The 14,109-nt window shown below is 37.9% G+C and overlaps 1 protein-coding gene across 2 annotated transcripts in view; it reads right to left on the bottom strand.

Moving 5' to 3' along the window:
- The window catches only part of abcc3 (ATP-binding cassette, sub-family C (CFTR/MRP), member 3), a 59,004-nt gene extending 49,991 nt beyond the window's left edge, over positions 1-9,013 (bottom strand). For both annotated transcript variants that reach the window (XM_088438228.1, XM_088438227.1), the window contains exon 1: positions 8,756-9,013. In XM_088438228.1, the coding sequence (XP_088294354.1) occupies positions 8,756-8,791 (36 nt within the window). In that variant the 5' untranslated portion in view covers positions 8,792-9,013. The remainder of the gene's footprint in view (positions 1-8,755) is intronic.
- Positions 9,014-14,109: the final 5,096 nt, after the last annotated feature.

Genomic DNA, 14,109 nt, shown 5'->3' with positions numbered 1-14,109 from the left:
CGTGTTTGCGCTGGCGTGTCATTAGCACAATGTCCTTTGTGAAAAGGCTGTTAAGAGGAAACAAACTGTGGGTGCTAATGAAGCGCATTTAAGGTGCTATCAGGCTCGCAGTTCATTGTGGACTCGCCCCTCAAAGTGCTGTCTGACATAAATGTGACAAGTCTCAAGTCTTGTGAATGAAAGAAAGAAAATAGTTTTCAAAACCTTGCATTAATCCAGGTCATTTCATACTCATCGCATTGAATTGATTGCAACTGAACTACCTTAGTTGTCTGAGGACATTTTCAATTAGGTGCCTTAGCGGTATAAAACCGATTGGCCATCAAGTTATTATTAGATTGATTGATTCATTCATGTACCGTGCAGTCACAATATTCAAAACCAAATCAATTTCCCATTTATGTTGGCTTGTGTTACATCCCTACAATCGACCATTTAGAGCAGCATGTCCAAAGTCCGGCCCGGGGGCCAAATGCGGCCCGTGGTCAATTTCCATCCGGCCCGCAGCCTCCGTCATAAAATCAATAACGTCTGGCACGCATGGAGAATTCATACATTGCATGTTACCTGTGTGTGCTAAATGCTGCCATCTATAGGCTCAATTAGGAACAGCAAATTAGTATATGAGTAGATGACTGTATGAGCCCTTAATTTTCGAAAATGCCGCCAATCAACAAAAGGAGGAAAGTTGAGCTGCAGTGTGACGCGGTGAGCTGCGGTCAGCACCAGCAGCTTTATATCGCCAACTTTTACTGACAGCTGGATAAGGACAAGTTTCCAAGAGATTCGAGCATTTGGTAAGAAAATGCTAAGCTTGTTCAGGTCGACCGTATTTGTGGGAGAAGACATTCTCCGTTATGAACTTAAATAAGAGCCGTGTGAGGACACGGCTATCGGACTCTCACTTACAAGACATCTTGCGCATCCATACGACTGCCATAGAGCCACAGCTGGACTTTGTCCTGCACTCCAGATCTCAGTTTCATTCATCACACTCATGCGGACAAGTCATTTTTCATTTACGATAAGTCTGAAAACGTTTTTTCTTTTTTTTTTTCTGAGTTTTCACTCCAGAATAATAACCATTTAAAAATCCAATCAACATTTATAGTTACTAATTTCATATTTTAAATGAGCCCTGCACTTGTTGATATGACTATTACTTGTTTATTTCTCTGTTATTGTGTTTAAAAAAAATCTATAAATATTACACTGCCATTGTGAGATATTTTTTTTATGTTTCAAATGTAATTTGCACCCAAGAGTACAATTACTTCTGTTCAACAAAAAGGTTAGTGTTAAAAAAAGTAAAGTTAAATGAATATTCAATTTCAATATTTAATGTCAATTCAATTTTGATATGCATGTTTCAAATTAACCAAAACACATGCTTAAGATAGCTGAAATTAAAATAAAAAAGCAATTGTGAAACACAGAACGGCTCGCTGAAATGTATTTACATTAATTGCTGTTATATGTAAAGAACGCCTGCCAAGGTTGCCCCCGCTACATTTTTAACACACCAAATCTGGCAAACTTTGCAAAATGTTTGGACACCCCTGATTTAGAGTTTAATGGGGATGGGTTTTTTTTTGTTTTTTGGGGGAGCTAATGACACATTGTTCAAACATATTGTGTGAAATGCATATTTTCTGTGGATGAAAAACAATAACACTGGATGCAAACATCCGGAGGTAAAGGTAAACTCAGCATGAACTATAGAGAGCGGTGGTCTGGTTATCCTGGTTCCTGATAAACACACAAGCCCACCCGCAGATAGAACTAAGATAAACACAGCTGGCAGCCTGCAGCTACTTTCCAAATATCACCAATCCTATCGACTGAGGCATGTATGTTGTGATCAGTAATCACGCCTGGTGGTGGGGACTGATGGTGGGTTCTTCGTGTTCTCTCTTTTTAGGATGAAAAAAGAAACTATTACAATATTCAAAACTACAGTGCTCTTGTTTGCCTGCGCCCACGTTTCTTAGATGTGTATTTTTTGACAGGGACGCATATTTTCAAATCAATGTAAATCTATTGGTACATAATTTTTTGACATCAACATATTAATCATGGTCCATCTACTCTTTTATTGAGCAAAACTTGACATGATGAACATATTCGACAACTTCATCCACCATTGCTTGTTTGGATGTTGCCGGAAAAAAATGTCCGGGAGTAACTTCAAAATAAAAGCAGCCCAATGCTTTTCGCTTAATACATCAATTGATATCCTTCATTTTATTCAGAAGCGTTGTCGTCTTCTTACAAAGTGTGGTTGCTTGACGAAATTCTACTCAAGTCTTATTTAACTTCTGGGCCAACAAGCTAAAAAATATTTTATAAAGTTTATTAAAACGCCATATCACTAAACACTGTTTTGTGATATCACTGCAAAAAGATTTTAGGTTAATATACTTTCATGTAGGGATATTTGCATAACTGGTTATTGGAATATCAATAGCCCCTTACAAAGATCCTTGGATCTGTTTGTTTGTAAATAACAACGTAAACTGCATTTTTTTTTCTTTTTGTATCAATGATAAGTCAAATGATAAAAAATCAGGTAGCTTGGTAGCTCAAGAAGAGGAACAAAACAGACATGCTGAAACAAAACAAATAAACACTCAAATTAAAAAGCCGACTTTTCTACCAAAATGGACTAAGTTATATCATTGGTTGCAATATTAAGAAGATGATGACACCTGCTACATGTTAAGAGTATTCCATGGTATTCATTTATTACATTTTATTGTGAAATTGTTTATATCTGTTTTTTGGTTTTTGCTCACGTCTTCTAAATACAGTTTGAACCTTTGACTTACTTTTTACTTATTGCACAATTTTTTAGACTAAATTTTTTGAGACTATGGGGAAGCTGTTCTAACTACTCATACACTCTACATGTATTGTTAAAATTATTTTTCCATGGATCGTGGCTCCACGGATGAAACTAGGACTGCCACGAATAGTCCACATTGTTGTCAACGTTGATTGTGAATTTAGTTGGATTGTCAATTTAGTTGACTCTTTCCATCGTCGAATAGTTGTTTTAATTTATTTTGTATTTATTTTACGTGTCATGTCCCAGCACGTTTTCTTACATCAAGAAGTTTCACAGGACTTTTTTCAAACCCTTGCGTCACTACTTTCAACCTTCCTTGGAATAAAAATCAGGCGTGCTTGGTGGTTAACGTCAAAGTGTTGATCTGGCAACAGCGCAAGGCTCACTATCTGTTCAGAGTTTGCAAGCTAGCGGTGATATTCCTACTCTTTTTGAGTCTGTTTGTGCAGAACAGCTTGGCTTTTACATCATACACCCGTCAGCAGCTTTTGGACAACGGACCACAACATTACAACTATTTCCTCGGGCATTTTACCACATTCGTGAGCTACGGACAACACCCAACACTTTCCAATCTTCAAACTGAATTGTTTGCAGGCAATGTAGAGGTCTTCAACAACGGAACGCGGAGGACTGAGAGCTAGGCTAAAGCTAACAACACATTTTCTAAGATAATGTGCCATCATTGGCAAACAAGACTGATGAGCTGTGACTTCGTATTACACAACACAAGAAACCCTTGGACTCCAATGTCATGTTACTAATGGGAACATGGTTAAAGAGTGGAATACGGGACAATACTAGCTGGACGCTACTAAATGACTCTGACTATTGAAATAATAAGTAATGACCCTAAATGATTCCACAGTTCCATGAAATTCTGCCCATTGGTCCTTTAGAAGCAGAGAATAGGATACAAGAATCACATAAATTATGCCAGAATCTTCTTGATTTATTGGCAAGGGCTGGAAAATGACTAAAAAAATAAACATAAAAACCATTGGTTAAATGTTTTAGTATATTATACTGCATTCATCAAACTGGATTCCATTCAAGTCTTAAGTGAAATTGTTAATTTAGTTCAATTTTAAGCCTTTTAAGAAAATACTACAGTTCTCCAAAGAGTCATGTCCCCGTGGGAATCATCATCATCATGGGATGTGCTCAGTCGTGTAAACCCAACACCTGAAATGACGAAGGAGCAATAATGCTGCTGCTGTTAATCTGTTACTGCCACAATAAATTCGACTGTGTTACATCTACTCCCCACTATAAATGAAACATCAGCAGCAAATAATGTTGGTTTGAGCAAATACTTCCGGAATTATTTTGATTGTATAGGCATCACTTTTGCTCTAAATTGCAATGAAGGATAAGAGACAGTTAAAATCATAGGTTTGTTCACTGTATGTTTGACAACAAATATTGCTACAGACTGCCCATCTGTTCCCCATTTTACTGAAAAGTCGTTAAGGGAATGAAAAGCCAACACCTGTAAATGCTGCAGGAGGAGGGGAACTGCTGCTGGACATGTTCTGTAACACTACCAACAAGGAAAGTCAAACAGTAAATTATGGGTTTATTGGAAATAGAATTTGATTGAGATATATGCTTTACCTCAAAATGTCTGCTTCGGTGTAATGTAAAAGTAGTCATAAAGGGCTGACTCTACTTTCACACTGATATTGACTTTAAACTTGACTTTTACGATTGAGCATTTATCGCTTTGAAGTCCTCCATAAACCCATATTGGAAAGAATTTCCCAGAAGCCAAAGGTAAGTGTGCCTGTGCCAAAAAAAAAGAAAAAAAAACGGTCTACCTTATCTAACATACATCTACAAAACACTTAAATACGGAACTGAGGCGCTGTGTAGTAATTATTTTTTGACTGGCAAACTCATTCGAAAATACAAATACAGTGGGCCCCCGGTTTACGAACTCTCTCTTTTATGAACTTTTCATTTACGAACGTGGACCGCGGCGTTTTTTGTCCCCCTCTTAGGCACAAACCTTTCAATTTTGGAACAATCCAACATGCCACAACATGCCGGTCAATGTGTCCGTACTATTTTTTTCGCTTTGCTGCAACAACAAAATCAACTGTTCTCACATGTCACGGCAACGCTGATATGCTATTGCTCTTACAATGTCACAGTCACTGTCTCAGTCACGGTGTCAGTCACGGAGATGCCGATATGCTATTGGTCGATTAAGGTCACAGTCCCGGTCTCAGTCACGAAGATGCGGATATGCTATTGGCCGGCGTCACGTCAATCACAGAAATGCCGATATGCTATTGGCCGAACGCCTTTATCTAGCTTGATGGCACAGCCGGTCGGTGTGTTGTGAAGACTTTGCAAACTTTATCTGTTCGACATGGCTTCTAAAATTGCTAGCGGCGGTAAAGGAAGAAGTAAGAGGATGATGACAATAGAAACCAAGCAGGAGATAATAAAAAAATACGAAGGAGGCACACGCATAGTTAACCTTGGTCGTGAGTATGGCTGTAATCGCTCGGCAATCTTGTAAGGGCAAGACTTTCCTTGCCAGGGGACGGACCTCAGTCAACAACAAAATAGAGAGGCTTCTTCTATTATGGATTAAAGAGAAGGAAATCGCCGGTGATATGTTCTATATGAGAAAAGTTCTCGTTTAAGAAAATAAATAAATAAATTCTGCGGGTTGGTCTCTGCTCCCCTCCGCCTCCACCCAGCTCAAGTCACGTCGCCCCAAAGGTAAATGTTATTTTTCCTTTATATATTTATGTTATTTAATTTAACTGTACAGTAGATTATGTTACTAATTTTTAATATGTGTATAAAGTCTTGATGTTTTTACCTTTTTGTACGCGTTGCACGCATTCACTAATTAACATAGGCATTCACTAATTAACATAGGTTTGGATTGCCCGTCATCATGAGCAATTCGAGTTACAAGCATAGCATATATATATATATATATATATATATATATATATATATATATATATATATATATATATATATATATATATATATATATATATATATATATATATATATATGTAATAATATGAAAATAAGATATAAAGAAAGTTTAATATCTACATAATTTGTATGATTTGTATATTACCATAATGCTTATGCTACAATGACAGTTCCTAATGTATGTTTATTAGTATAATAAAAATAAGATGTAAGTAATATGCTTTTATCGATTTAATTTGTTCTATTATATATTTCTTTTCTACAAGGACATTTGGAAATTAATATTTATTAATGAAACAGTAAAATAACGATGTTTTGTAAAGATTTATTGTTTCGTTCCTATTATGACGGTCTGAAATATAGATTTTATGGATAAATTAAAACATAAGATCATAATGTTTTGCAATATATTTTTTATTCTGTCATTTAATTTTTACAATAATTTAATTTCTACAGTTATTCAGAAGGATTACGTCAAAGGTATTGCCAATTGAATATGATGTCAATTGCGGTCGAAACAGTTCCCCTGCAATTTTTTGGGCAATTTGGTAGGAACGCCTTTGCCTGGTTGCCTTTGCCTTTGGGTTGGAATGTCGAGAAACTGTTAACCATTCAATGGCAAAAGCCCCCCCCCTCACATAAGGGAGATATTCATTTGGCCATTGTCGATGGCACAGACACCCTCATCTGTATCCCCATTGTGCAGCCAAGGTCCATGGACAACACCCCAGAAATCAATATTTTCATACTCTTGGTCACTTTGTGTGTGTGTTTGTGTAGGTGTGTGTGTGCTCTTGCACACAGAAAATACACACACACAGAAAAATAAAATCTTTTTCACATGGCAATGATTACAATTTGTTCAATAATTGATTATTATAATCACATACACATGCCTATCGTTCATATTAATGAACGAATACACCGCACATTGAGCACCTGGAGCTGAATCTGTCTGTCTGCGCGCCTCTATCAAATCCACCTAACTTGCGTTGCAGCACTTGCCCCTCGCAATAGACCTGCTTTCAGGTGGTCTTAAAGTTTGTCTACTTTTGGTCACAAAATTGAAAGATGTGCCATGCCGGCAAACCCAGAAATGTGCAATGTGGCCCACCAAACTAGACTTTTGCCTGCACAAAATTGTAAATCTACCAGTATTTACACCAAGCAGACCCTGTGAATTCGCCCATCTACCAAATTAGAGCCCCTGGTACTGTCATCCAGGTCTTTTGCTCACATAGAACATGGCAGACATTTGAACACTTACTTCCTGTTAGTTATAACCTCTACAATGTGTTTCAATGTATTGCAGTAGCATGCATACTAGAAAATACCAAAAAAAAAAAAAAACACTTTGGAATTTACATAATGGCATCAAGCTGTTCTGTAAATTGTGGATTTCAGGGACAAGGCATGTGTAGACATAGCTAGCAAGCTACGGTAACTGTGCGTTGTACAAAAATGGTTCAAACTTGTGAAGAAAAAAGTAACAAAAGAGCAGCTGTTGCCATTCACAAACTCCACTCAGCAAACAGCACCGCAAACCTAGGGAAGGATAAACTTACAACGGAAACCCACTAGGTAGAGCTGGACCATGATATGCAGATTTCACAGCAATTATATAAATATTTCATGATAACAATGACTCATTAACTTTAGAAGTGTACAAAAAAATTCTTAAAACAATTCAAATTCCAAAATATATGAAGCTAGAAAAATATTACCTTAAGTAAATGTTTAACTCCATTACACACAGACCAAATTAAGCCTTACCCAAGGCTGAAACAAGTCAATTTAATCAATTTTGATGTGCCCAAACTACTCAAGGACTCATTTCACATCATTTGCCAGATGCTACCAAACATTTTACAAAATTCAAGTTTCTCTGCTGCAATTATAGTGAATGTGTATTGATCATGTTGCCTTCATGTGATTCACATGAAGGCAACATTATGATGGGGATGATGATGTCACAGTTCACAGTGAATGTGCACATTTTCCCCATCATCTACCGATCAGCTGAAATATTATGAAAAAAAATGCACATGCCAAGAAACACGGCAAATTATGATGTTACAAACCATCAGTTTACATAAAATGTTCAATATATGCTGATCCAACCTACTGATCAGATCTGTGGCGAAGTCTACTTTTATGTGAATTTGATCAATTAAATGCACCCTTCAATTGAGCATTTCTCACCAGCTAAGCATGAAACATGAAAAAAACCTATCTATCTTTAGATACATGGTAATATCATAACAAGATTGACATCACAATAATATTCAACATGTTTTAAAATCTCGTCCAAGCATAACTACATATCTATAGCAAGCAAATAATGTAGGCTATGAGTTAAGTGGAGAAAAACTTAGTATACTGTATTGCAGGGGTCACCAAACCAACGTGGTGATCGCAGGCACTGGGTAGCCCCTGAGTATCACATGAGTAGCCCGCAGACCTGTTCTTCAAATAGTTTACAAGTGATAGAAGATTGTGATTTTCTAGGAATTTTTCTAACAATTATGCATATATGACATATACATCACATAATACACTTGATTTACATATTTACTGAAGCTGTTTCTTAATTATTGTGAGAAATCATTCACGTGATCGGTGTCTTCACATAAACTGGTAGCCCATCGTACTACTCAGTACCAAAGAAGGTTTCGGTTTCAAAAAGGTTGGTGACCCCTGCAGTGTACTGCATTTAGCGGGCAAAACCGCAACATTCTAACAGCGGGGGGCTTATCGAGATAGAATAGGAAAGATAGCGCTGGTCGTTCTTGATCTGAACCCCCCTCTCCACAAAAAAAAACAAGAAACGCTTGCGCAGCACAAAAAGCTATAGTCCACTGCGACATATGTACACTTAGATGAAACCAGTCTAAAGAATTAGTGCACGTGAACAACGGAATGGCGAAGACGCAAACTTACCCAGAAGGGAAGCTCCGGTCCACACAGCCGCTCCATCTCAGTCCGCCTCTGGAGGACACCGCTAAACAACCACCGGAGAACACTTTTCTCTTCCCTACGTGGCTATGCAACTGTTTTTAACACTCGGCTTTTCTTATGTTACCTCTTAAAGGAAAAGGGCGCTGGTTTAACAGTCACATTCCCAACAAACTGGCAGACAGGTAAAAGCGGGAGGTGCCTCGATTTTACCGAGCGATAAGCGCCAGGAAACAGCAGTCCTTCCGCTCTGCCAAGGGGCGAAGAACACAAGTAGAGCGGAGGCGGAGAAATAATATCTGTCTCATTTCAGATGTCAGAAAAGGGCGTCAACTTGTTTGGTTCACGCCCCCATTGGTCTCCTCCTCCTTTCCCTCTTCGAAACCACAAAACCCACATGCAAACACAGCGACTCGCACGTACACGCACGCACATGCGCACACGCACACACAAACACGCGGCAAACAACAAAATCCAGTTGCGCAGTATTGGGCAAGTTACTTCAAAACTGTATTGCGTCATTTATGACTTATCACTGTCATTTCAAAGTATTTGTTACGTTACAATATTACTGTATTTGAAATGTAATGCATTACACTACTATTGCATTACTTTTATATTACTCTCACCAACATAACTGGAAATATGGATTTGCCATTCATATGCATTGTAATCCCTTTAATACTTCACGCCATAGTTATGCATTGTTTATGCTTTAGAAAAAACTGCTAGTGCATTCCGCAATTTAAATATTAATATTCAAATTCCAAGTTCAGCCAGGCTACATCATCGTTATTGTGTTTAACGTACTGTTTAAAGTGAATTTTTGTAGGCTTCCTCTTGATACACATTGACCACAACTACCCCATCCATCCATTTTCTAAAGCCGCTTATTCTCACAAGGGTCGCAGGCTTGCTGGTGCCTATGCCAGCAGGGTTCAGGCAGTAGGTGGGGACACACTGGTTGCCAACCAATTGCAGGGCACACAGAGACGAAGAACTATTCACGCACCCGATCACACCTAGGGACATTTTAGTATGTCCAAGTCGCCTGCCATGCATGTTTTTGAAATGTGGAAGGGCCACAGGAAGGCCGGAGCCAGCTGGATTCAAAGTCTGGTCCCTTAAACTGTGAGGCGGATGTGCTATTCACTGCGGCACTGTGCCACCTATCACAACTATTTATAGGCTTTTCTTATTAAAAGCAATTGTACTGTACGGTGAAAATTAGAGTTAGCTTACCTTGACATAATTGGTAGTTGCGAAAGGGATCTTGCTGACAAGGTTTCCAATTACTTGTGAATCCACTGTGGAAAGCGTCAGTATATCTACTACATACGCCATACTCAGCCACGCATCTCCTAAAATCTTGAGTTGGAAGTGGCATTTCCAAGTAAGGGAACTTTGTTTTATCCCCGCTCACAATACTCCACATGTTTTCTTTTGGCTAACGTCACGTTATTATGTCACAGCTCGAAATTTGTGGACAACATTTCAGGTGTGTTAGTGCACCTAACTAATATATTCTTCTTGTTTTTGTCTTTGACAAACTTAAAGTACTGGGTCCGTCTTGTGTGCGTATTCAACATATTCAAACTGTCATCTTCTGCCATCACATTCATCTCTGGACTTCTCTGCTCCAATCTCGCGGTGTTTTTGGAGAATTTGAGGAATTAAAAAAAAAAAGTATAACCTTCCAGCTAAAAATGCATTGTAACGCATTGCGTTACTCTATTACTTTGTAACAAGTAGAATATTATTATTTTTATGTGTGTAATTTATTATTCTGTGTGTAATATATTAGACTACCGCGTTTCTGCAAAAAGTAATGCATTACAGTAAGTACATTACTTTTGTACTCTCGACACTGCAGTTGTGTTTTAGAAACTACACTTACAGTGTAACGATGCCTAATATTTTTTATAACAATAATCCAATAGCGAAGTTTCAACAAAAAATATGACAAGAATAAACCACATATAATGATAGTTAAATTGCAGAGAAGCAGAAGAACAAAACATTTTCACACTTGTTGCTGGGCTGAGTTGACAGGGCTGATTTGTAAGTCTTTTTAAACACTTCATTCATCACATTCAAAGCTACAGGGTTAATTGGTTACTTTCCTGCAGAGAGGTTTCCTGTGACAGCCATGTTGAAGGTTGATAACTTGATACCTTATGTTGGGGTACTTTGTTAACGTAATAGAGGCAATTAATAAACAGCCAATACCGAGTAATGGTGAATAAGGGACTTGCAACATGATACTATACGTGACAATCCTCCATTTTCTATTGCTGCTTATCCTCACAAGGGTTGCAGGCTTGCTGAGGCCTATTCCAGCTGATTTCGGGCAGTAGGCAAGGGACACCTTGAACTGGTTGCCAGCCAATTGCAGGGCACACAGAGACGAACAAACATTCATGCACCCAATCACACCTAAGGACTATTTAGTGTGTCCTATACACCTGTCATGCATATTTTTGAAGCCGGAGTGCCTGGATATAACCCACTCCAACTCGGGGAGAACATGCACACAGGAAGGCTGCAGCGAGGTAGATAAGAACTGGGGTCCCTGAACTGCGAGGCGGACGTGCTAACAACTTGTCCACCCAGCCGCCCAATGCAGATGACATGCATGCGTCAACTGAGTTAAAAATTTGGGATACAAACCAACAGGTGGACACTGGAATTACAGGTATGTATGCTGTTCCAAAAGTGTATTCCGAGCTGTAGAAAAAAAGACTACAATTGCAAAGCTCAAACAAGTTCACCCAACTTGGAAACAGTAAATGTGATTATACACCTGTCTGTGGAAACTGTTTCACAATTTATCATCAGAAATGAAATACCCAGACAGACGTAAAAGATTAACTTTAAGCGTAATTTTTACGTTGGAAGGGGAGAACCAACTCTCATTATAGAAATCTTTTCTTATTTTTTTTTCATTTTTCATTTTTTCTTATTTTGGATCATGTGATCCTGTTTATGATGTCATGTTCTGCTAGAGCATGTGTTTATCTGCTAACATCCAATTTTGTATACCTGCTCTTGTGCGAATGTAAAAAAAAAAAAAAAAAAAAATGAAATAACAAACATCAACATCAACATCACACCATGTGGCTACTAAATGACATTGAGTCATTAGAGTGTTTTTCTAAATGTGTCAAGATCACAAGGAAAAACATTATTTTGAAATAATACCATTTTGGTAGATTAGCACATATATAAACAAACATACAAACATATATAAGATGGCCATTATATTATAAAACAAAGAAACATTATTATTAAATATATTTCATAAAGATTATTTAACAAATGTCATAATTTTTTGGAATAAAATATTCATTTTTTTCAGGAGGTTGAATTAATTTTATTCATTTTTTTTCAAAGTCCATCCATCCATGTTCTTAGCCGCTAAACCTCACCAGGGTAGCAGGCCTGCTGCAGCCTATCTCAGCTGTCAACGGGGGGGCACCCTCAACTGCTTGCCAGCCAATCACAGGGCACACATAAACTAACAACTACCAGTGAAAGTCACAAACACACCTAGATTCATTTGAAGTGTTCAATATAATAATAATATATGATGCATGTTCTTGAGAACGTGGGAGGAAACTGGAGTACACGGGAAAAAAAACACCAGAGCACGGGGAGACCATGCAAACTCCACAAAATTGAACCCGTGACCGCTGAACTGTGAGGCGTATATGCCAACCACATTTTCACCATGCCGCTTTTTCAAGATCAATTTCTATTTCAATCAATCAATCAATCAATCAATCAATCAATCAATCAATCAATCAAATTGTATTTGTATAGCCCTAAATCACCGAAGTCTCAAAGGGCTTCACAGATGAAAAGCGGTCATGTGGAGACCTCTTTCGAAAAAAGAAGTCGTACAGAGACATCTTGTCAGTATAAGGTATACAACAGCATCCCCTGTCAAAGCTCTCAGAAAGGGAAGGAAAAACTCAAAAACCCCAATTAGGGGGAAATCAGAAACCTCCAGAAGGGACCACAGGTGGGAGGAGCCCCCTTCCAGGCCCACAGGTTGAAGTGGGTGCTGCATGTACCAAATACAGACATACACATAAACAATATAGATTACAGAAAACATTTTGTGCTATATAGTGCAGTGATGTCTTGACAGCAGGCAAAGCTATTGGGCAGGAACCATCCCACATCAATTTCTATTTCATAGCTCCACAATGGCTTGATATTTTTTTTTTTTTTTTTTTTAATAGCTCTGAGACATATCTGTCCTTTTCCAGAATGTTCTTTTTATTTCCTGGTGACATTTTTAATATGTGTGGGTCTGTCAGATTGTGCTGGCACCTTCCCCTTTCATCTGAGTCAACACATCATCAGGTGGTGATCAGGTAACAAAACTGTCAGATAACATGTATAAACTGGAATGACGATGATGGTGTTCTTATCTAGAAGGAAGTTAGTGTTCCTTCTCTTCTTTTAAGGCAGACCGTAGAGGTAGAATGAAACAGTAATGAAACAGTGCCATCTATTGGAAAAACTATTGAAAACTACGTCATTACAACTGTAATGCATTATTTATACTGTCATTTCAAAGTAATTAGTTACATTACAATATTACTATACAGTATTTGATGTGTAATGCATTACACTAGTATTGCATTACTTTTATATTATTCTCTTCAACAACTGGGAGTATGGATTTGCCACTCTAAATGTAGCTCATTACGCTCATTACACGAGTGAAAGGTTGGCTTAAACCGAAAACAAGTGCAAATCATTTAATCTGTATTGTATTATTAAGATTTAAAGACAAGATACAAAATCTTTTTTTGCATTTTAATCCCTTTATTACTTAGCTTCACAGCATACTAATGCATTGTTTATGCTGTAGGCAAAAACAGTGCAGTTAGTGCATTTTGACTTCGATGTGCTTCTAAAGAATAATGACATGGTTCTTCTCTTTATCTTGGAGACGCCCAGGATATATAAGATCTCTCCCATGCCAATTTGAGCTCATTCAGGCTCTCAGTTGACTATGTTATCAAAATCAAATCATCCACATACTGTGAGTATTTCAAGCTTTTTTCTTCGTCTCACCAACACGCAGGGGTCTGATGACCTTTGCTTGAATCCTATTTCCATCATGAATTCTCTGAAAGCCTTGCTCTAGCAACGAGGAGACTGTTTCAGTCCATAGAGTTATTTTATTTGTTTGCATACCAGGTGTTCCTGCCTTGGTTTGATGTAGCCCTCTGGCTGTTCCATGTAGATTTCTTCTTCCAGGTTACCAGTATGCAGTTAAAACATCCACTGTATGGTCATCATCAATAAATATTTGTCCTAAA

The sequence above is a fragment of the Hippichthys cyanospilos genome, chromosome 17 (assembly GCF_059441005.1).
Source record: "Hippichthys cyanospilos isolate Australia breed blue-spotted pipefish chromosome 17, RoL_Hcya_1.0, whole genome shotgun sequence".
NCBI classification, from domain to species: Eukaryota; Metazoa; Chordata; class Actinopteri; order Syngnathiformes; family Syngnathidae; genus Hippichthys; species Hippichthys cyanospilos.
The sequence above is the reverse complement of the archived record's forward strand: the minus strand, read 5'-3'. Positions and strand labels throughout refer to the sequence as shown.